We start from the raw sequence: 24615 nt of genomic DNA, 5'->3' as shown, positions 1-24615 counted from the left end.
ATGAAATCTTAATTTTTAAACAAGAGGACTCAATTAAGAAATTGGCATTCAGTTGTGAAACTCAGAAATGTGATTACTGAGGAAACTCCTATAAGCTAGCACACTCATTAACACACAAGCTCATTTAAAAAACAGGGAACCATTATCTTTCAGAGGCACAAGAATGCAATATTTTCAGTATCAAAGGCAACAACACAGCACTCTAGCTCTGTCCACATTCTCTGCCTCACCACCTATTTCGCTTCTCCCCCACACCAACTGTTGTGTGAATTTGCATGTACGTGTGTGTATGTTATCTGGGTGGTCTGTAGCCCTAAACTACAGGTTCTAAACAATTTTTAAAAACCTTGAGTGCTCCCACCCCAGCTCCCTCCTGAGACACATATTTGATTCTGTGGTAAAACTAAACAAGTTTTTGCTCCAGGTACTTGCTCCACACACCTGCAGCTTTTCTACCCTTCTCTCCCACAGGCTTTGAGATAGTCTATATGGTGCTGCCATGAGTGTCACTGGAAAGCATGCAAAACAGAAGCAAGGGGTGAAGGGCTACTCTCCTCTTTGCATGCATCAAACATCTTGCTCATCTGAAATTCACTACAGCTGCATCTTGATAATACGAACAACAAATATAATGTAGAAACAGCATGGGTGAATGAGCGAGTGGGTTAATGAGCACAGAAAGGGTGCAGCACTGCACAGGGAAGGAAAAGCAATACCTGTCGAACAATTAAGGTGCCCTCCTTAGAAGGAGTCAAGGCAGGTTCACTCTCCACATCATCATGGACAATCATGGTTTTTACTGACTCTGTTTCACCATTGCTCAAGTTCAACGTTGACCTATTTGTCAGACAAGAAATAACTGGAGTGAGATAACAGCACTAGTGCCTTGGCTGTCACTGCCCTGCACCACGGCATACCCAGAATTAATCTGTATTGTGGCACAAGTGGAATATTTACGTAAGCTGCCTAGAAAAGCCTTTCTATTTAGAAAAATAAAGTCAAGATATTGCTAAACTGTTTCTTGTTTTGTAAAAAATCAAGGGAAAAGAGGGAAAGGACATTGAGAAGACTATCCTCAGTGCTTGAATATATGAACATATGAGAGTCCCATGTCTTGCTCATAGATTGTAGTAAGCTGAAAGAACTAACATACAAGCCAAAAATGCTAACATCCTTTTCCTTCAATCCCCTACAAGGCAAAACAGATGCAAAAACACTGTTAGAGGGACTAACACTGCTCGGACATCATCTGGTCCAGAAGTAGATTCATCTGCTCCTTCTTGCTCCATATCATCGTCTTCCTCATCTGTTGTCCCTGACTCCTCACTTGAGGATGAGTAATCCGTTACTTTATGTGGAGGTCGCACATCCTCTACTGCTCGCAACTCCTTTGCCAATGCAGTTAAATCCTGATGGGAGAGGGAAGAAAAACATTTAAAACTGATGCTGCAAGTAAAAGACAAGAAAAGTTTGTAACACAAGCCCACAGGATTAGTGGCTGAGTTTGTTCACTTCTGTGTTTCCATTGACCCAGCAGTATTGTTTCCTTTGACTTGCTCATTCCAAACAGTTACCAAAACTCATTTCCTCATAAATTCAGGCACCAGAAGAGTCAACCTAAGGGAGTCTTGCCATATCATAGAATAACGTGTATACTCTGAAACTCAGTTATCCTGATTTATGACTAACTGCAGTATCATAAGAGATACTGCTGAAGAAAGTTTCAAGGAGAGATAGAAACCTTTGAAAATCCATTGAGTTCCCCAAGATATAACTGGACACAGAGCTGTAATCAATTTTAATAGCAGCCAGATGTAGAAAATGTCAGAAATCTTTCACAGAAAGTAGGAAAAACTTAAGGTCTTACCACTTCTCCCTGCACCATTCAGCCCAGCATTGGCACATTCAGGTCAAATGCACGATCATTGGTCCAGCCCCAGGAAGGAAGAACAAGATCAAAAGAGAGAAAGGCATGTTAGGAAGGAAGAAGACCAGAGAGCAGAAATCAACCCCAGAAGCAGTGCAAAATCTAATGTTTGCAATATTGATGTACACAGGCAATTGCACAGCCCAGGACATGCTGCTAGACCCACAGTTACAAATACAAATACAACTCCAGCTGATGTTCACCCCTGATGTCACTGAATGAAGCTCTCAGTGTACTGTTTGTGAATCTACCTGAAAGTGAAGGAGGACAGGGGAGGTGAATACAACTCACAGCAGGCTTGATAGGTCTGAAGACTTCCTTTTTCTCTTCAGGCTTTTTAGGTGCACTTTCATGGCGCTGTGATGGTGAACCCTCTGATTTGGATGATGCTGCATGTGCCAAGACCACAAAAGAAACACAGAACAAAGCAGATTAAGCAGGGAGCTAAAATATGTTTTATTACTTCACTCTGGAGTGGGGAAGAGACCTGAGATGACATTTAGGGGTGTGTGACCATTAGACCTAAGCTTTACTGGTTCACATTGTCCTTGAAGGACTATACAAAAAACACCATAAGCTGTGATTTGTATAGGTGCAATTGACCTCTATTTGAAGCCTAAGTAAATGGTCACAACAATTGTAAATCAAAGACTCAAGTGTGGCCACAAGCTGAAAAACCTCCAGTGTAGCCCATCTGAAACTTATCCATTGCAGTCTGCACCCTGTCAACAACCACCATGGTGACAGGCAGCAACTACCAAAATGTGCACACATGGGGAGAGGAGGGAGCTGTGAGGGCATGGAGATCAAGCTGCTTGCACATAGGAAAATGCATCAGTGCCTGGATGTGAATTAAAGAACAATGAAACAAACAGTTTGATGATGATTTCTGGGCCTACTGCCTTTCCAAGGACATACAGCCAAGAGGGTACAGGAAGCCAACTCTTCCCTGACACTGCATGCTCAAAGGTTTCCTGTGCTGGTTATCATGTTTAATTACTGAGTGCTTCACAGCATAATAAAATTAGAAACACAGTGTTACAAAGGGTAGGAGAAGGACTTACATCTCATCCTGAACCGCTCTCCGGACCCACTCTGAGAGCCAGGATGAGAGCCAGGCTGGGAGCCAGAGTTGCTTGAGCCAGAAGAACTGCCACTGCCTGGCCTTGGTACAAGCTTCTCCACCCTTTCCCACAGCAGACGAGGCTCTATATTGCTGTACCAAGGGAGGAGAGAAATTTTTTGTCACACACACTTGAGTCCCAGATTCCCAGCTCTAAACTAAACTCTGTAGATCACTCTGTATCTGTGTTCTGCTAATAACTCAGCTGAAAGAACACTTTAATGCTGAGATCAGGGCATCAGTAATGCTTCACAACCCAGACATTGGGTTCCTTCAAAATAACTATTACCTTATTTATGATAGTTTAAAAAAAAAAGTTTAGGTGGGTATAAGCTATTCCTTTTATCTGGAATTATCTACCTGCCATTCTTATATATCTAACCTGAAGTGGACAATTCTCTAAAGCCTGCAAGCAGCAAGTTTAAAAATGGGTCAGAAGTGTCTTAGGCACTAAACACAAGCCAAAAAGAATACCAGAATACCCTCATCCCTATCCAGTGAGCTAATTCCACAGTGGCCCATGTTGCTCTGGAACTCGGGAATCAGCTCTCTCCTCCCCCTTCCTGAACTTGGGAGCTCTGTGTCACCGCCCATGGAGGCTTTTTCCCCCTCTTAAATCTGGCCTGGTTAAGAGCCCAGAAAGTTTTCTTATGTGTGTTACATAAGATATTACAAAGCCCCTCTGCTGCCAGTAATCCCCACAGTATATCCAAGCTGATCTGCTGGACCAAAAGGCAAGACATTCATAAATGAACACATTTTTTCTGATATTTGAAATTATTGCAAAAATTAGAGGGCAGGCAACTCAGATGAGAAGAAGAAAGAAGAAATTTTGTCAGCATTTTTTGACACGTGCTATATCAAGAGAAATTAATCATTACCGAAAAGGGATCCAACATAATCTTCCTTTCACATCTTACAGACATTGCCAAAAGCTGTCTGCAAATGCCTGGCTTCCCATAAGCTTTTTCCTTCCAATTCAAGAGAAGCAAGGACATGTAGGCTTACAAACCTTGTGGAATTTCTTTGTCCTGCTTGGTTATTTTGCTGCCCACCGCCCTGCAGTGGGGAATCACGGCGGGACAGGACTGGTGACCGGGACGTTGTTCTCACAGGTACCTTGGGAGAAAAAAGGCTGTGTTAAACCCATGAGGAGGGTGGAGAGGACAGGAAAATAAAACTTCTCTTGCCACAGAATATATTCTTAAGATCTTAACAACAAGTTCTTAAGTACAAGCTAGCATCAATGACCAAAAGCAATAAACAAACACCCACAAAGCCAAAAGCTTTAGTTGTAATGCTGTTCAGAATTTGAATAGAACTCAAAGTGTAGTCTTAACATTAAATAGCGTTTAACAGTTATCACATGAACACGTACACACCCCGCTACCCTCCCAACTACTGAGACATTTGAAAAGAATATGGCATTTTGACTGAAGCAGGGGAGGCACAAAGCAATTTGCTGAAACAGCATGAGAATTAGGAGAATAAGCTCAAGGGAACCAAACAAATGCCCGGGAATGGATCAGCAGAAGGCAAAGACTGGTGGGGGGGAGCAAGAATATACTTAGAAGAAGCAAATCCCAGTGGATGGGAGGGGGGATGGAAGGGGGAGAGGAGGAGGAAATAAATTGAATGTTTCCTTTTTGTTCAGATCCATCTCAATTTTAAATAAGTGTATGATTCATAGTTTGGGTTACGAATATATGAAGAGGAATATTAACTCTGAGCAATAACTTCAGGGGTATTTTGAATTCTTTCCTGAATATGGAAATGATTTTTTAACTTTGCATAATAAATTGTTTCTCTGAAATAGCTGCATTCTATAAATAATTACCAATTTTATATGAAGGTTCAATATTGTACTTCAGGTTGATTATCATTAACCCATTGACTGAATACCTAATGATCTGCCTTCCAAGATACAGTTACCAGTGCTGGCACAAGGGCACAGTCTTCCCAGTGCCCAGGGTATCACATCCTTAACAAAACTGTAATTAATAATAAAAAAATAGCACACATCTGTCTTTCTACTCCTTACCCTTGGAGGCACCTCGTCACTGTCTGATCTAGCCCAAGCCTTTTGGGTGGGGTCGGGTACCTCCGACTTAGAGTCAGAACTCTGATTAAGCACTTCACTGCGTGAAGGTGGATATGGGTCCTGGGAACGAAGATGGTGATGAGCAAATTTGGGAGAAGGGTCACTGAAGGAATGGGATCGCGAGACAGGGGAAACATTGTTCTTGAGAGATGCCAGATGGGACCACTGTACCTTACAAGAAAACAAAACATAAAACATTCAATGCGCTCAGTATTACCGGCTTTCCAATTAACACAGAATAAAGGCAGGTGGGGCAGGCAGAGACAAATTGGTTATGGCATTAGGTAAGCGTGGCGTGGAATCGATGCATTTAAAAGCAAGGCAAGCGCCCAAAGAACGTAACAGACTGAAAATACAGCACATATGCACTTTTGGTGTGATACGCTCTCCACATACACACACACTGGTACCCAGAGGAAAAGGGGATCCAGTATCTGCACCATGAGCCTGAACTCAAAGGCCACTCAAGACAGAAGTCACTCTCTGTTCCCTGGTCTTCAGTGGGCTTTGGCCAGGTCTCATGGTGGGCTGGGAAATTTGAAATGGACATCCAATTGGTGCAATGTACACAATTAATTAATTCTGTAAATTGGGCCAACCAACAGACATTTATGTGTCCTAACAAATTCAGGGACTAGATACAGCTCAAAACTTTTGGAGAAAGACCATAACACAAAGCCTTTATTCCTTTACAGTTATTGCAATATATATATAAAAACATAATATATATTGTATATAGTATACATACGTACAATGCATATTATACTTACACCATATATGTACTGTACATTGTACATATATACATATTTATACACAAAGTACACACACACACACACTTAGGTGCACACATATTTAATTACACATACTAAGAAGGCATAACAGTGACTATGGAGTTAAAACTCCATTAGGATTTCCAGTGAAATCCACATTGACCCTTCAGCCTACTTCCTCTTTGTGCATAAGCCTGTGTTTCAGAGTTAATTTCTGAAAATGAGGAGGAGGAAAAGTCACAACTGAGGAACATGCTGTTTTCACACCTAATGATTAAGCAAAACTTTGCTTTCAAGCCCAGTTTCAGTAGGCTGGCTCTTATTTGTTTTCATGTTATTATTTCCTCAATTTTAATACACACAGCTGTTGAAGAGCCTTATTATCCTTTATATGAGTGAAAGACACAGACTTTAAAAGTAACTGGCAGAGAGTATGAAGATACAAGTCCAATATTTTGAAATACTCATAGAGGTTTGAATAAAAGCCAGGAAATAATGAGCAAGAGATGAAGTTCTGTCCTGATTTCTCCCACTCTTCCGTCTGTTCAAATTCTCCTGTTGTCCAAAAGAGTGGCAATACCTAGTCACAATCAGGGATGGTTTTAGCTTGCACTGTCATCAACAGACTTTATTTCAAAGAAGAAAATTCTGCATGGAAACAGAGGTACTAAATGCAGAACTCTACTGTTTAATTTAGCATACCTGAATTGCTCAGAATTCATGGGCTATGTCTAAGTTTTAGAACAAAGGTTACTTTTTCAATTCATGCCATAACTCCTATGAGATCAGGTGTCAACATCTGGAAATTCTTCATTAGAAAACAACAAAACAATGGCTACCATGCAGCTCTGTGGTTTCAATATCTTCTTGATTTTTCCAGGGGTGGTACAGAGCTTTATTTAGCAACTGCAGGCCTGCTGACAACAAACCTGCTTTTCTTAGACATGTTTTACAAACTCTTTGAAACAGTGCTCACACTATTAAAACCCACATATTTAGTTAGCTTTTTTCTGCAAGAATTTTAAAAACCAAGCAAGCATGCACTTTTTTCCTGAGCATCCTTTTGAGTAGTAAAAGCCTTGCATAGAATAAATTCTGAATTGGAAAATGCTCTGCAACTGCCACCAGCATTTAAATCACTATGTCACTGCTGCACAGGTAATAATGGGATACAACATTTCTAGTCCAGTTCTAACATGAAAAAACACAAACCAAAAAAAAAAAAAAAAAAACCACCAAACCCACAAATCTATCAGTTTATCAATAAAATAAGCAAAAATAGACAGAGTAAATCCACAAAATCAGCTGTTTTCTGTAACAGTACTACCCTTTACAAAAGGATTTCTAAGTGCAAAGATCTGCAAATTTGAAGGAAACATGTTAGGACTTCTGCATTCCCTCCAGGCTCACCAAGCTTTTCCTGGGCACTTACCTGGGGCTCCATTGGCCTCTGCAGGGCAGGCTGAGCAGGTTCTGAGTTTCCATTGGAAAAGGACTCTGATCTTGAAGGCACTGGTGGCTCCAACACTTTACCCATCTGTTTAGACTGTGCTTCAGGGGAGCCCTGGTTAGTTTTTCTAAATCTCTCCTCCACCTATGCCAAAATAAATGGAGGTTAAGCCTTGAGTCAGTAAAATTAATTACAGTAGAAATACAAAGGGGAGCACCACCTTTTCTTTACCACAAAGCAAGCAAATACATTGGGGGTTTGGTAGGATCTTTTCCTTACCACTTTTGCTAGCATTGTAAATTCACTGAGTGAACTACACCAAAGCTCCAAGCACACTCATATGGATAATCCATATTAGGAAGATGTGAGACAATATAATAAAAGACCATTATGGAGCTTCTTTCTGCCTAGACTAATTATCCATACTTTCCTCACAGATAATAGAAAGGATATATGTAAACATAAACAACTTTACAATTTAAAAGTACATTTTCCACTGCTATCCCTACTTTAGCTGCCCACCTTATGCAACCAATGTTTTTGGATTATCTGCTGCCCTGTGCTTCTCTCTTCAGCAACAGAAAAAGAGACAGGAGGATATGTTTCTCTACTAGGTAACACTGGAGTCTGTTCAGCTTTAGTCACAAAAGTGTAGGACTTATTATTATCTCTCTTATCAAATACTCTCAACACTAATTCAAAGGCTGTAGAGGACAGTCCCATCAGCATGTTTCCTGTTCTCAGGAAGCTGCAAAATTGATCTTACGTTAGCCTCAAGAGCTTGCTGAGGGGAAGAGCAAATAAGAATGTGCTCAGTCTTTAGAAAAACATCAAGCAAGGTCCCTATGCAGAAACATCACCTCTTTCCAAGGCCACAACACTGAAAACAAAGTGAGAGGTATGAAGGACAAGAGATGGAGGGAGGCTACAGGCAGAAAGGAAATAGCCTCTCATTTCCTAAGAAAGTCTGTTGCTAGAACCAAGGCAGCATATGCCAGGTAAGCTGCCTCTGAGGAATGCTAAACTCCCAGTATTTTATCAAAGCACCAAAGATCTGACTGGAATCTTGGGATGATTTAATTTGCTTTAACCCTTGTGCCCAGAGCACAAAACCAGTATTGGGACAATTTCCTAATGTTTCCTAGCAGTGATGGTCTGGAGAGACTGGCTTCCAAAAGACAGGCAAGTTTCCAGACTCCTTGCCTCAGGTGGGCTCCTTTACAAATCCAACTTGCCTCTGCATTCCAAAATTTGAGGACAGTACCAGGTTGCCTATAGGGACAAGCAGACAAGCTTCTGTAAGGTCTACATAAAACACACCATGACTTGGGAAGTACAGCAATAATGGAGGCAAGCATCTTCACCATGCAATCATTTTCACCACTGTGTTCCACTTCATAGAACCATTCTTTAAAGTCTAAAAAACAGGCCAGACTCCTTGTTATGAATAGAATAAGGAAAAGCCTCAAGTCGTCCTGTCTGAAGAAACAGGTTTTCACATCTCTAGCTGCAGATGATAGGAAGTTTCTTCCACAAAGCACATAAACTGCATGAGTAACATGTCCTCAAAACCAGACAAGAAGTGGCAAGGAGATAGAGTGCATTCCTGGATAGAAACAGGTCCTATTCCAGTCATCTGACTGTCTGGACCTGAAAGTGGCATTAAGTTCTAAGCTCCTTGCTGTTTCCCAAAGCCAACCTTAGAAGTTCTTTTCCTTATATCCTCATTGCTACTGCAACGAGGAAAAAAACCAATCACCATTAAACTTTGCCAGTCAGGAAAGTTAGTCCTCTTCAGTTTACCATTCCAATGGTCAGCATCTCTGTAGGTGGACACTTTCTCTGGAGAGCAGTATGGCTGAAAGTGTCAGGCACAGAACACTCATTCCAACTCACTATTTTATGTAAAGAATGATGTCAGTTAGTGCCTGCTGTTAGGATTAACTGGTGGCATTCCCACTGCCAGGTATCAAGACATTATTGCTACACTTCTATCACACTTTGTAAGAAGACTATTACACAATAATCTCTGGAAAGATCTGACTACTAACCAATTTTTCTGTCTTTACCCTTTTGGGCTAGGTCAACACAAAAGAAAGACTACAACAGAAAAACAGCTGAGTTAGTGGTTCTCCTAAAGGATGTAACACTTGAATCTTCATGAGTTTCTCTCCTTTTCAGCTCTGAAAGGAAAATGAAACAGATACAGTTCTACATCCCTCCAAATCCCAGACAGCATTCAGGCTGGAAAAAACTGCTAGCCTGGCACTATGCTTTCACTGAGGTGGGCCAAGAGCATGCAACAAGGACGTTCCTTGTTCCATGTCTGCACCATCACACACTAGACAAGTGAGAACTTCTTCCAAGTAAGAAACACGTATCAGATACGTCAACCATCAAGCAGAATTGATGAGATAGCACAAACACGGTTTATTACTAACTTGGACAACAACACCTAGAATAAATGAGTTTGTGTCCACCAAGCCCAAACAACAGTACTTCAAAGAGTAAGAAGCACTGCTGGATGAAGCTGAACCAAGAGCTATTTTATCATGTTTAACAGGCCTAAATATATTTTCTGTTCTTGTTCCAAAATGTATTTACCTAGTTCCCACATGCAGCTGATGAATGCCATTAAGAGCTTTGACTAACATTGCCCAGTCTGGTGGTTTGTGGGCAGTATGGTGCTCAAGGGAAACATAAAAATAAGATCACTGAAAGAAAGCCAAATATACATCAAAGAGGCCTTTACTTGCTTAGCAATGTTACTCATGGACCAGTGAGATAGGGGACACTGAAAGAAAGAGCATTTCAGATCAACTGTGAGTGCCTGAAGTCCAAGAAGGCAGCACCACAGAGTTTCAAAAGAGCGAGATGTGATCTCAGAAGAGAATACTTAACATTTCAAAAATGAAACTAATGAAATTCAGGTTTGTGTTCGTGAGAAGGAAATTTTGAAAAGTGTAAGTTAAAACACCAAATGTGTAAACACGTGATGACTGTTAACATCCATCATAGGTTTGTGCTTTCCAGCTGCCTCTCAGTTTCAAACCACCAGTACTTGCCAGAGACACAGAGCACTGCACCAGTGCTTCCTAAGAAAACATGTCTGATGAAGCACAGATATAACTTCCTGACATGATACTTCCAAAACCAGGTTCCCTTAGTCTGCAGTCTTCCAGACTTTCTTTCCAACTTCTACACCTCAAAACATCTGAACTACAGTGACTGCAGCAGAAGTACTCAGAAGTTGCCCTAGGACTTGAAAACCAGTAACCAACACTTTAAAATATCCTGTCCCTTATGAGTGGTGCTTTGGCTTCCAACTATACTGCAGCAGAAGTGCAGTCACGCTGATGCCAGCAGGTAGAGAAGCAGTTAGCAGACGCCTGTCCACAAGCAGGACTCACCTCACGTGCTCTTTCAGCAGGCTCATAGTGGGATTTTGGCTCAGGGGTATGATAGCTTTGTTTATTCCTTTCCTGCTGCTGCTGCTGCTGCTGTTGCTGCTGCTGCTGCTGCCGCCTGTGATCGTGCTGCAGCGACAGGAGGTAGGCTTGCTCCTGCTGCAACTGGCGCTGGAGTCGCTCTGCCTGCCGGTGCTCCTCCATCTCCCGCCATCTGTATTCCTTTGAGAGAACGGTGAGGAATTCAAGACGTGACACTCACTGTATGGTGGACTTGTCCCTACCAATCCCATTAAAAATGCACCTTTCTGGTTGCTGTTGCTTTTTTGTTTGTGTGTTTATTTCATTGTTAATGTGTAACCAAGAGCTAAGTTAGACCCATATGACTCGTGTCTTATGTTGGGAAAGTCATGAGTGTACTGTTAAGTTTGACATGATTGGAGAATTATGTCAAAACTGATTTTTATTGGAGGGAAAAATAGAGTTGTTTATACTAAATCCAGTGTAAAGTTCATAAAACAATGATTTAGACCAACACTAGGCCATTGTATCCTGGGGTGGATTTACATATCATGTGTGCTTTTGATCTGCAACACAAGCACTCTAGTTCTTCACTGAATGCCAAGGTCTGTTCAGAAACTCCACCACCACACCAGAACTGTTCCACTTTAACATAAAGCCTCCTCTTATTGCCCAGAAAGCAGTGTGACCATACAGCACTTCTCATATGTGCCTGTCAGCCCACAACACTAGAATAAATGGCCTTTTAATCAAACTCCTTTGTTGTCATACTGTCAGTGCAGCTGTGCCCGACTGAGGGAAGCCTAGGACTGGCCAGATAAATGGATCCTATAGCTACTGAACAAAACAGATACAGTGCTTTACCAGTAACATGGCCTGCTCCTGGAGCAGCTGCTGCTGTAGAATTTCCAAGTGCCGCTGCTCCTCTTCTAGCTGTCGCCTGATATACTCCTGTCACATAGAAATTACCCAGCAATAAATTTATTCAAAAGGAATGCATCAGAACCCCCTGGGTGGAACACCACACGCTACTTCCCCAGTTCAGCTTTAATGAGAAACGCACTTCAGGATGGATTAGTGCCTGCAGAACAATTTAGGAAGCCCTACCTCCTGAGCATTAGATTTTGGCCCCTTCTGTTCTGAAATTTGCACTCCTGCAAATGTTGCGGGCACAGGCCAGAGCTCATTTATGTATTTTGGAAGTGGTTTCAAGAAGCAGCAAAATGCACTTGAAGGTTTTGGGAAGTTAAAACACAGCAAGTCTGACTCAACACAGCCAATACAAAGTCACATGCAAGTTGTAGTAAACATTAGTGTGTTGCACTGGTGCGATGAACTGTTAGCAACAGCTAGAGCCAGGCATAGTGTAGGCAGAGCTGGAACAAGCTCCCCCAGATGGGCTCTGCCAAGTGCACTGGGACCTGCCCTGCCGAGTCTCCCCTGCTGCCCTCACCAGAAGCCTCTCCTGAGCAAATGCTGCCAGCCTTGCTGAATTATGCGATGGTTATGACACAAACAAACATCCACCAGGAAACAGATATTAGACCCAACTCGCTTGCTCTTGCCATCTAGCCACCTCTTCACCTGCAGCCTCAACAGGTCAAGACATTTACCCATCGCCTCACCTACCCCCTAAAAGAACTCAAACTCTGAAGCACCAAACCCAAGCTGGTAACATCCTATCATGCAATTAATGGAAGTATGTAACATGTGCATGCGCACACACACAAGCACACGCACACATTTACAGTGTATGCATCAAGAAATTAATGGATCAGTGATACAGTGATGGGAGTTATAGAAAGTCTTGTGACGGACTGATGAGATACACCATACTGTTGTTACGCACATTGGCTGAGCCACAGTTTGAGTTAACAAAAATTCTAAATGTCTTTTCTTCTAAAAAAAAAAAAGAATAAAAATTCAGAGTGGTTCAGCTTGGCCACACCAATTAACCGTTTGTCATTACTGGCACTGTGCGTAATTAGCATTTCAACAGTTTAAAAAGCAGCTGGGGGAATACCCGGTGTCTGCCCAAAAGCAAATTGCTATGCTGTAATTAGAGATTTTCCATATATTTATTCCCACTGGTTAGTCTTCTCTCCTTTTAACTCAAAAATCTTTGAAACATACACAAACACAATAAAATTTCCCAGTAACACAATCATCAGTGATCTCAAAACAGTGAATTTGTGTAAGAAAAAATTAAAGTATGTCAGGCCAACTCCAGCATTTCTGAAGTTAATGGGAAATTTACAATCAATCAGCCTCTAGGACAGAAGTTTTGGCCCTTTATTTGCAATCAGTATTTCACAGCACATGCACAGTAAGTATTGCTCTGATTATCACCCTGATTAAAGTTATTAAAGAATTTTAAAACATGCAGATTTCATGCATAAATATAGCAGCTGAATTTCACAGTTTAACAAGTTTCTCAGTTGTACTTTCAATGTATTAAGGGCACACTGGTATAACTTAAGATGTACTTGTTGCCTCAATGGGCATTTATTACTGATTTTAAAGAGAGTAAGAGAGGGAAATTGCATACTGAAGTTTTAGGATGGAAAATCCTCTGCAGCTCAAAGATTCCATCTCAAATTCAGAGTGTTCACAGCACACACCAATGATAAATTCTGTGTGCCAGAAGCTGACACACAACAGAGCTGTCCTTCTTTTGGGAGACCTTCTGATGAGGGGCATGTCCTGCAAGAACCACTGATCCAGCATGACAAGCCTAGAAACAGTTTTCAGTGCCAGGGCTGATTTTGCCAATTCTGGTGATTTTAGTCCGGCCCAGGGGCACGAGTTGAATTTAGAATGAGTACTGCAACAAGACTTCTTTTTTTGAGAGAATATTGAGGCTGCCAGAATTTTCCATAAAGCCCTACAATCCTATGTTAGTGCACTTGCTGTCAAAAACAACAAAGATGAAAGAGTTAGTGTTACGTTGCATCTAAGCTGATTTAGGCTTACTACTTTTAAAAAAATTAAATTAGAAGAAACAAACCTATTACATATATATCTGTATCATGGACTCACCTGCTCTCTTTCTACCCTCCTCTTTTCCTCCTCTGCTCTTCTTCTCTCTTCCTCCTCCTTACGCCTCCTCTCCATTTCTTCCAGACGTCTCTTTTCCTCCTGTTCTCTCCGCCTTTGCTCACGCTCTTGCTGCCTTCGAGCTTCCCTTTCTCTTCTTTGTTGCTACAAAAAGGGAAAAGAAACCACAGAGTTTTACTTTTGTTGTTATCAAAGAAAGAGGTGGAGTTGTTTTCTATGGTGAAGAGCGGGATTTACCAGGACTAGCAAGCTCTGCAACTGAATGACAAAACATTTTATGCAAGTGTTCCACCAGGAAACTAAACTCATATGCAGCACACATCTATCCCTAAAAGCAACCTCACTTAGACTCTCTGGTTTCTTCATGCACACACACAAAGCCATGTACCATATTCCTGATGACAACCAAGGTGTGGAAACTCATTCCTCTCTTCAAGAGAGGCTAACACAAATCCCAATCTTTGAACAATTGTTAAGCTCAGAGATGACAACTCTCTTGACATCAACAATCAACTTGTTGCCAAAAGAGATGGATCAGCCCTACTGAATCATCTATCTCAACTTTCTTGTCTCTTAAAACAGTTCATGGTCTGCTAAGAATTTTGTAGTGTTGGCCCAACAGTCAAGCACAATTCAATGCACTGCCCAAAACTCTGCCTAAGAAAGAAGGCAGGCTGACCAACAGAACCTCAGCTCCTCCCACAACATCAAAAGCACCTATATGTAAAAGAGGAAAAGCAGCTGAAGTAAGATTTACACTTACAGAGATAAGCTTCCACACATGACCCAAATACAAACTGGTGCTGATTAGGTCTGCTTAAGTATGAGGAAAAAACCTGGAAAACAGTTCTAGAAAGCATGAACTGACTCATTTATGTCTATGGAGCACCATGTATGACTTCAGAGAAGACATTTTAAATGCCCATATAGTCGTGACCAATTCTTCCTGCAGTTCAGCACAAGCATCCAGTTACTCCACCTACCTCGAAATCCCAGGCAGCCTCCCACAACTGCCTAAGTGTCAAAAGACCCAGCTGTCTCCTGTTCAACCATCAGCTGGGAATATCACTACATTTACTTTCTTTATAGGCTTCTATAATATGCTAAAAAATATAGAAGAAATTTAAACCACAAAACTGCATGCACAAATTTTATCCCAAGAAAAAAAATGAAAACCTACATTGGTTATTCCTCATCACATTTATGTTAAGGTTAATACTATCCCCAATTTCTATTGAAGCAAAGCTGCCACAGATTTGCCTGTCTTGGGGCACTCTAAATAGTCTTGCAAGAAACAGCATTCACACTTAAGCTTTAATTTGGGTTCACAAATCCAGTTACTGGTGCGAGTTTCATAGTTGTGCTCAACTGAAAAAGCAAACTCTACACTTGCTGAGTTACTTCGTGAGATGAGCTTTCTCTGCTTGGAACAATTTCCTGCATTACTATGAAGTAACTGAAATATCAACAGCCTTTCCATCTTCTGGAATCTATACTGACATGAGAGCAGAGAAAAAATACTAGGGGGTAAAAGAAAGATGGTTCCTGGGGTTTTCTGAGCTTTTCTGCCAAGACAAGTTGTGGATGTCCCACCCCTGTCAGTGTTCAAGGCTAGGCTGGATGGGGCTTTGAGCACTGGAAGGTGTCCCCTGCCCATGGCAGGGAAGTTGGAGCTGGATGGTTTTAAAAGGTCCTTCCTACACAAATCATTCTGTGATTCTGTCAATTAGTAGCACTTAAATAATACAGGCTGCATTCCAATTCTCTTTCATTAATTACAGTTTGGGGGAAGATGTGACTTTCCTGAAGACCACCATAACTATCATGCCCTCCTTTCTGGCCCATAGCATCATCCTGGGCTCACTACCACCTTTCTGTGCCACAAGACACAAGCTCTTTTATCCCCCACACTTCCTGTATCTTCTCAGAAACACAGCTTCCTTGCTCTTGCATCTCATCTAACTAAATCCATTTACCAGCCTTTTCACTTGTGCTTAAGCCAGCTCTCTTCAATGAATGTAGATATAAAAATAGCAAAAGTGCTGCAAGGCACCTACGGCACACGGTGCATTTCATAGGTTTCACTGTTTCCCCTCCTTCATTTTTTAAGCACTGTAAAAGGATTAAGCAGGCACTTTTATTTCTGAATATATGCATCAGTGTCAAGCAATTTCTACATTTAAGTCAATATATTCAAGTCCTTCTTGGCTAATCAAGTCTGACAGGCTTTTGTTTAAGAAAACTAAGATGTGTAGTACAATAATTCTGCTGCCTTGAGGATGCAAGAGACAGCATACTGCTGACTGGTTAATAAAATATGCACATTTATCAACTCAAACAATATTGTGTTGACATTGTTAAGTGGATATATTGCAGATCTCAGGATGGCATCATTCTCACTACAAGGAAGACAGGCAAATTTGTCACTTCTTGAATTAATTCAGAAGTATTCAGCAATAATTATAAATAACTGAACTTAATATGAGGAAAAATAAGCTACAAACTGATTAAGAGAGCTGGTTTCCCATAGCAGCACAAAATAAACAAAATCAATTGTCAAAAGACAAGATTTTTAATGAAGCTTTAATCCAGATATCTAACACAGCACATCAGCAGATATTTATTACCCAGTAAAAGAATAGGGGGATAAAAAGGATTTAAGTCAGATCTCATAAATGTGCTACAGTCTATGCACCAAAGTGTGCAGAGAGATCAGGTTTCTCAGCATCACTTCCACCTTCCCATCAGACACTGCCTCAGCCTCAGCCTCCTCCTCCAGGTGGGAAGGGGGTACCCAGAACTGCAGGAGCCCACACAAACACACTGCACAATTCCCAGCCCCAGCTGTAAAACAAAGGTTTCACTTCCTTTGCACATGGTCTTTGAAACCTCAACATCAAACCAGGGGTCACTAACAAAGGGGAATTTACTTTTAACAATTCAGGGAGAGGAAACCTGCAGTGACAACCATCTCTGGGGTCCTAGGTCCACATCTTCTCAAAGCAATGACAGAGGTGGCTGGCAGCAAGTTGGGTTGACCCAACCTGGGCTCAGAGCCAGCCCCATAGCTGACCTTCTTCCATCTGTTGGCACAAGGCTGCCTTTCTGATTGGCTCTAGCAACTCTTCCATGAGAACACCACAACCCTGATCCCTGTGTTCCTTAGGCTTGCCCAAAGGACAGGAGAAGAACAGGGAAAACCATTAGTTAAAACCAATGTCATGTTTCTACATATAACAATCTGCCTTCTAATTCAGTTTGTGTGATTGTCAGATATTGGCATTTTTTTGTCATGCACTACAAAAAGGCCTGACATAAAACATTTTTGTCCAATAAACAGCAGGTACAGATCTATATTCCTGAACTTACAGATGAATATCCAGATCTTCTTTAGTTCAGTATGGTATTACCAACTTTTTGCACATGTCAGATGAAAAGCTTATTTCCAAGGAGCAAACTGTTAGCCAGAAAATAAGGCAAGAACTATTCAAAGAAATGTCAGACATGCTAAAACAGAATTTTGACAGAGCCCATACTGCCTCAAATTACTGCATTTCCCAAAATGGGCATTTACTACGCAAACAACACTGGAAAAAAAAACCCCACAAAGAAAATACAGTGTCAATATTCTGGCTCCTTATCTGGTTTTAGGGTGCAATAATGATGGTCTCATAATGGAACCTGATATCTCCAAACTGGAAGTCCATGCAGTAAAGCATGATTTACCAGGAGGGGGCAATGCAACTACACATGCAGTCTGTCTATACCAACAAAGTCAGGCCCTCGTTCATACACTGAAATGCTCAAGATAGATACAGATCCTTTAATTTTAAATTCCTAAAATATTATTACTGTGTCTCATATTCAGAAGAAGACTGATGATACCTATATTAATTATTTCTTTCACAAAGAATTAGGTAGCCTGGTATCAGCTTAGGAAGAGAATTGGCAAGATTAATAGAGATTTTTGCTTTGTCCACACTGGAGATAAACCAGAAGTAGAACTTCTTACTCGGTACCAATCCCAGCTGCAAGCAATTCAAATTAAGTAGATAAGAATAAGCTCCCCTTCTGTGAAAGAAATAAAGCCCTGGCAAAAATTGCCTGCAGGTACACCTACATTAGCATCTTGGTTCAGATCAGGAGTGCTCTTTTGAAGTGAATCATCCAAACATCTCCACTTATCCAGTTTTGTTTCGTATTTTGAAGATGTCTTGGAGTGCCAACCACACCTTTTGGATGAAATTAAAAAGGCTGATGCACTCCAACCACAAGCAGGCACAGAGTCTAGACCTCAGTGAGTCTAAAGGAATTCCTCCTGTCTTTAAACACATGAAGTCTTCAGGTCCTCAGCACTTTAATTATTGTGCTCCATGATCTGCTTCTACAGGACTGTACTACTTGCCAGTGTAGCTATAACCTACCACTTCAAAAACATCCATCTTAGGTTCTCATAACCAGGGACAGAGACACCATTTAGTGAAGCTATCCTGAACTGTGGAGGTCCACAGAAAATGGGATTCCACCACAGCCAATTCTGAATTTCCTGAGCCAGACTCAGGTTTGCAAAGTGCAAATTCAAATGCCTTCTCACACCCAGCAGTTGTCTCCATGTTGCTGAACAGAATCACAGAACCACATTAAAACAGCCAGGAACAGCTCAGATTTCTTGTTTCAACTATCTAAACACCTACATAGTTCATAGTCTTTATATGTCTTTTAAAGTAGGGTTGGGGGTAGGACAAAATCCCCTTCTCAAAATTCTCAAGTAATTTTCTGTAGTTTGACCACATCATTTTCACCTCCTCAGTAACAAAAACTACAAGGTTCTTGCAACAACAACTTTGATAAGTCACCTATATGCCTTTTAATAAGTAATCTTTTCTCTAATACTGCCGAGAATTACAGTTTTTGGCAGATGTCCTAAACACCGTTCCTGTTACAGTCTCGGTCAAAACCGTCTAGGCTCTGTGCCAGCATTGTAAGAACAAGCCCTCGATTTTAATTTAGGAAGTGGGGAGGGGGGGAAGTATATGCAACTTGTTCAGGAAGATTATCTAATGCACAAAATTCTACCAAATAATATTAAATAGGTACATGCATACATACTTTAACCAAGCAAAAATTACAAGGAAGCAAGTCTGGTAAAAATATCAACGAATTTATGAACGCCCTGAGCTTCAATGCCTGACACTAATCTTGACTCCCATTACCAAGGGAGTCTTCATTGTTTACTGGCTTCATCAAAACAGGGAGGTGAGTTAAGGACAAAGTGACAGCATTTAAATATTTTGGCCTTCAATTGTGTCACAACACTGATGTTTATCTAAATTTGTGTCTACCACCCTTCCCCCATCTGAAAGATCTTGTTTTGGCTGCTGTTTTGTTAAAAATCACTTGGGATCATACATTTTTCCAACACAAGATGCAATTAACTAAGTAGGGTTTTTTTGAAAGCTAAATGTGAGTCATTTATTTAATGCACTTCATGAACAATATGCCCACACCATTACCTGCAAAAGAAAACTTTTGTAACTCACCATTCCCATTTATGCCTCCAAGGGAACCAGGCAGAGGTCACAGACCCATACAGGGCAAAAAGTTTTGATCCTACAAATTTTACATGTTTTACCGTGCAACCTTATTCAGTAATACAATCTACATTACATGCTTCTTGTGGTTGTGGAAGCAGTCAGTTTTATTTTGGATTTCAAAAAGCAGGACTGATTATACATAACTTTCAGGTAACTGCCTTTTCTTTCTACTTGCTCATTCAGTTGCAACTGCAACAACCCCAAAAAGCTGAACCCATGCAGGGAAAATGGTGCATTGCTTTGTTTCCACTACCAGCAGCAGCAGCGCTCCTTTATTTTAAAAAGAAAATCCAGATTTTAAGAGTTGCACTGATTACTAAAGTTAAATGACCTAGATAATTTAATTGTAATCCTCTTTCTCAACAAAAAATACTGCCTGCAGAACCTGAGATTAAAGGGGCATTTAAAAGAAATCATTGACTCCAGTATTAAGAAAAATTTGAGTGTTTAAGCAGTAGCTCAACTTTTGCCCACCTCTGACAATACTGATATTCTATTTCATATTTATTTTTAGTATCTTTTTTATTACTTACTCCCCCCACAAACAGTCTCAAAGCATTTGGAAGTGCTATAAAGTTTATCTTGGCATTCTCTGAAGGGTGGGGAAGAAACAGAAGAGAAATGGGGTCTTTATGCCTTCCCCTCATCCCTCCTTATGGATTCATGTGTGGCTGAATCTTAGCTACCAATCCCTCCTTATAGCAGTACTAAACTCATTTGCACCTTGGAAAAGAGGGATAAGGAGCATAATGTGACCTGGAAAGGTATTTGGAACTTTGTATTACTTGTTATGCAAACAGGTCACGGGATGCAAATCAACATTTGGTCCTGGTTGCATCCTCATTAAATGTTACCAGGATTTGGAAAACCAGACTGGGTGTAGTTTTTCCATCACTGCTAAGTGAAAGGTTGAAACAGACTCAAGCAAGAGGTCATTTAAGGACAACTGGAATTTGACCCTGCACTTCCTGAAGAGCCAGAGGACTGGTTTCACTTCAACTCTGTCATACCCAGCTCTGGCCTGAAGAGCTGTTTTGAAATCTTCCTACCTCTGAAGCTCACACTGCATATCCCATCTACATATATATATATATATATATATATATATATACAAACAAAAATTCACATGAGATCTTAGGAGGTTAAAAGTATGAGAGAACAATATAGTCCATGTATAGAGACTTCCTTTTATCTTCCATTACTGTATAGAAATTGCATACTTAGTGTATCACAAAAGTATGATTTACATATTTGTAATTCTTGCAGAATTATAATTTTAACGCTGATTTACAAAACATATTTATAGATCTACCTTTAAAGACCCCTTCCAATCCAAATAATTCTATTATTTTATGATCTAGGTGGCTTTTAGTCATTAAGCTACTGTGCAGGAGAGAGTAATATGTTAAAAAACAGGCTTCTATCTACCGTGAATGAGTGCCAAACACAGATGTTTGAGAAAGCCTTAAAGGGAAATAAGAAAAATGTTATGGTCCTCAAAAAAGTAGTCTTGAAAAGTACACCTGGGAATAATTTATGTCTCCTCTTCTCTACATCTACCTAAGCCTAAACAGAGACCAAGAAACAGCCTCTTCCCCAAAAAACACCTTCTAACAACCCAGCTCTGACTCCTACTGTCTTCACAGGAGCTGCTGGATATTCAAATGCTTTGGAAGATATCTCATATTCAAGTAGCTAAGCGTGGATTTAAGTGCTTTGCTCCATGTTTGCAGGTGGATTTTCACATGATGTTTTCTTCCCTCAGATAACCTGGGGCTACAAGGAATTCTCTTTAAATGGGTGCAGGAATGGGAAACAAAAGGGGGAGAGGGGCTTCTGCCCCCCAAACTCCAGTCTCCTGTTTCTACCTCTTCTAGCCGCCTCCTCTGCTCCTTCTGCTGCTCGATGCGTTTCTGCCTCTCTGCCAGCAGCTGCCTCTTGTACTCCTCCTGCTCACGGAGCTGCTGCTCCTGCAGCAGCTGCTGTCTCCGAAGGGCCTCGGAACGTTCCTTGTTTTCCTGCTGCAGCCTCAGGAAATCACGTCGGAGGGTTGATTCTCCAGGCACATTGACAATGGAACTGCAACAAGAGGAAGTTAAAGCCTTCTGGATGATAAAGCCTGATGGGCTATTAAATACCTTTGCCAAAGCAGGGGAACATTAATAAAATATATCTTGATGTTAAAGTTTAATCTCATTTCTTTCAGAGCAAAGACACTGGATGTATGTCAAACACACGCTCTCAGTGGAAGGCGTGAAATGAGGCCAAGCAAAGTAAGGACAAATGCTAACATTGTGGAGACCCTGATCAATCATATTTGCCATAAATCTCCCTCCATCCAGAGTCTGCTGGCTCTAAGCCATAGGAAGGGAAGCTTTCAAATCTTTAACAGTCACAGCATAGGTATTCAAACCTATGAGTGGTTTGTACATCCACTTAATAAGAGAGAAATTTAGCATGCTGGCTTATAATCACAGACCTCTAGACTTGGCATGGACTGCCCAAAGCAATCCCAAAAGCAATTACCTTGGCTCTCCTTCTTGTTCAGGCACTTCCTCCTCTTCTTCCTCACTTCCACTATATTCATACTCCGTCTCATCTAACAGGAAAGAAACAAAGGCCTGGATAGTACTTTAATTTTAGGGCCGTGGGGAGTTGCAGTAGCACCTCAGTAAAGCTCCTGTCCCCTTCAAGAAGATCTGACAGACCCTAGAACTCATTCCATATATATTAGCTCATCTTCCCAGCAGCACAGTGGTTTGGAGAAGATTTCCAGAAAATTCCCTGAACAACACCAGGTTTGACATGCAAGACAAGACACCTGGAGAACTTCAGCAAAACCTGAAGAAGGAGAAAAGGCTGCCCAAAACATTCGCTTCACAGCTCTTGTGATGGGTTATTTCCTCTTAGTCTGATTTATGGCATCAATCCAGGAATAAAGCTACCACAGACTAAAGAAAGGAAAGGCATATATGCCAATATCCTCCTAAATACTCTTTAATGCTTGTATGGAAGAGCCAGCGGTCAACAAGTGAGTAAATTTAATGTATCAGAAAATACAGTACTTGAAATTAATAATTTCTCTGTAAAGGACAGAACAAAACAAAGCCTTCTGATAGTGAAACTATGAATTTAAAAGGAACTTTTTAAGGATATGGGCTATAGGAGCTTCTCTTGGGGTGGGTATTTAGACTGCAAAGCAGGACAAAAATATGCATTTTTGACAAGTTGCAAAGCCTTGATTTTTTGAAACTGCATACCTTTCTCTCCTCTCTTCTTCCTGGTCCTGTCTATATGGTCCTTAAGCTGGATTCGGACTTGCCTTTCATTTGGCTGGTCACGTATAAAGGGATGTTTCAACAGCTGCTCTGTAGAAGGTCGCTGCATGTAATTCTTCACTAGACAACCTTCTATAAAGCTGAAAAACTTTTTTGACCTGAGAAAGCAGGAAGGAAAAAAACAAAACAAAGCAAAAAGATGAGAGATAAAACTCAACTGAAATATTTTTCCTGTTCTTTCTCAAATTCATTTCCTCAAAGAGCATTATGCCCCAGAGGAGAGTACAAGTGTTGCCTGGAAGTGTACCTCCTGAACAGATCTGAGTCTGCTCCAGCTGAGCACTGGCTGGGGGGACACAGGGTGACATGAACACACTTGGAGCACTCAGGCACAGCCTCACAGTAATGTGCCCTCTTTCAGAGGCATAATTGCTCTAAAAGTCGAGATGTAAATGAGGTAACTCAGTCCAGCTGCTTCTGGATCACAGCTGGATAGAACTCAGCCTGCTTGCAGCAGAGGCAGGGCAGCTCTGGTGTGCCATACCCAAAGTCAGGAGAACTGTGTCGGCCATCCTCCTGACACAAGCAACTTTTGCATGCACCTGGGCTCACAGAGTCAGATCTGCCAGAATGAAATTATTTTAGATTATTTTATTTTTTCACCTTAAGAGTCACACACAAAAAAATTTTATAGAACAATAAGTGGATGTTGGTCAGTGCTGTCAGTTCAACACAGGCACTTTGGGTCAAATTCTGACACAATTTAAGATCATGAACTAAACTAAATCCCTCCTACACACAGCATAAAGTATCAGGGTATGTGAGTTAGCTAAGCTGCAGCACCACCTTCCAAAATTTGCACTTCATTTGAACCCTTGAAAGAGGATCTCTCCAGCAAGAAGCCACCAAACACGCCACCTGCCAAAATCCAATAGTGGAAATACTCAAAAAGTGGATGGATTTCTGAGCTACCTGAACTAGAGGATGGCATCCCTGTCCATAGCAGGGTTTGGAACTAGATGATCTTTAAGATCTGTTCCAACCCAAGGCATCCTATGATGATTCTACAACTTTGTCATAATTTGGCCTATCTTCCCATAACCTGCCACTGAGCACACTATCAAAACAGTTCAGTGACAGCAGCACTGCCTTGGGCCAGAGCCACTTTTTAATTAATAGGTGCTCTCAACCTGCTCCAGGTGCTTGGAGAGCAAACAACCTCACTACATGGTTAAGAGTAAAAACAATTATTTCCATCCATCAGTTCACTTCCCTACTGCAATAAAAAGTCTGAATCCAACATAATTTGTTCAGATTTTTTATTCCTCACACCTTGAATGTTATCATTTCACATGAAAAGGTTAATGGCAGGCTAATGCAGATGGCATATATGCATCTCTATTCCCTTAATACATGTAGAAGGCAAGTAAGACAGAGCAATGCCTTGACAGCATACAAGTGCATAAATAAGTCAATCCAGGTAAAGACCAAGCTCAGCAAGCAAGCCAAGTTTATACCATGCTGATATTGAATACACAGTCAAATCACTTCATTATTTTGACAGGATCACAGCATCCCATGATCACATACAATCTATAAGAAATTTCTTTCTAGGGAGCATTTTTGTTTCCTATGTGCCAGTTGTAACCAGTAACTGGGAGGAAATTCTCTGATACTAATAGATTCTTCTCAGCTGGCAAGAAGCAGGCACTCAATTCCAACCGTTTACAATAATTATAGTAAAAGCCTTCATTAGTTTTAATAGCTCCTTTCTATTTAGCAACTAGAACACCATAGTACTGTTCTGTTTCTGTGTTATGATACATCTGAGAAAACATACTGCATATTAAGAGTGCTGCAGGAGTTTATATTTTAAAACATGGATCC

At 41.0% G+C, this 24615-nt stretch overlaps 1 protein-coding gene across 10 annotated transcripts in view; it reads right to left on the bottom strand.

Moving 5' to 3' along the window:
- The window catches only part of MAP4K4 (mitogen-activated protein kinase kinase kinase kinase 4), a 162424-nt gene that overhangs the window by 22622 nt on the left and 115187 nt on the right, over positions 1 to 24615 (bottom strand). For 4 of the 10 annotated variants that reach the window (XM_079314607.1, XM_079314611.1, XM_079314605.1 and 1 more), the window contains exons 10-22: positions 22711 to 22886; positions 21977 to 22049; positions 21319 to 21529; positions 13839 to 14000; positions 11664 to 11750; positions 10782 to 11000; positions 7354 to 7515; positions 5092 to 5322; positions 4063 to 4169; positions 2992 to 3143; positions 2219 to 2316; positions 1234 to 1409; positions 717 to 837 (exon numbers count right to left, since the gene is read on the bottom strand). In XM_079314607.1, the coding sequence (XP_079170733.1) occupies positions 717 to 837; positions 1234 to 1409; positions 2219 to 2316; positions 2992 to 3143; positions 4063 to 4169; positions 5092 to 5322; positions 7354 to 7515; positions 10782 to 11000; positions 11664 to 11750; positions 13839 to 14000; positions 21319 to 21529; positions 21977 to 22049; positions 22711 to 22886 (1975 nt within the window). The remainder of the gene's footprint in view (positions 1 to 716; positions 838 to 1233; positions 1410 to 2218; positions 2317 to 2991; positions 3144 to 4062; positions 4170 to 5091; positions 5323 to 7353; positions 7516 to 10781; positions 11001 to 11663; positions 11751 to 13838; positions 14001 to 21318; positions 21530 to 21976; positions 22050 to 22710; positions 22887 to 24615) is intronic. The other 6 variants (XM_079314609.1, XM_079314606.1, XM_079314612.1 and 3 more) reach the window with 4 other exon arrangements.

Source organism: Erithacus rubecula, assembly GCF_903797595.1.
Source record: "Erithacus rubecula genome assembly, chromosome: 1".
NCBI classification, from domain to species: Eukaryota; Metazoa; Chordata; class Aves; order Passeriformes; family Muscicapidae; genus Erithacus; species Erithacus rubecula.
The sequence above is the reverse complement of the archived record's forward strand: the minus strand, read 5'-3'. Positions and strand labels throughout refer to the sequence as shown.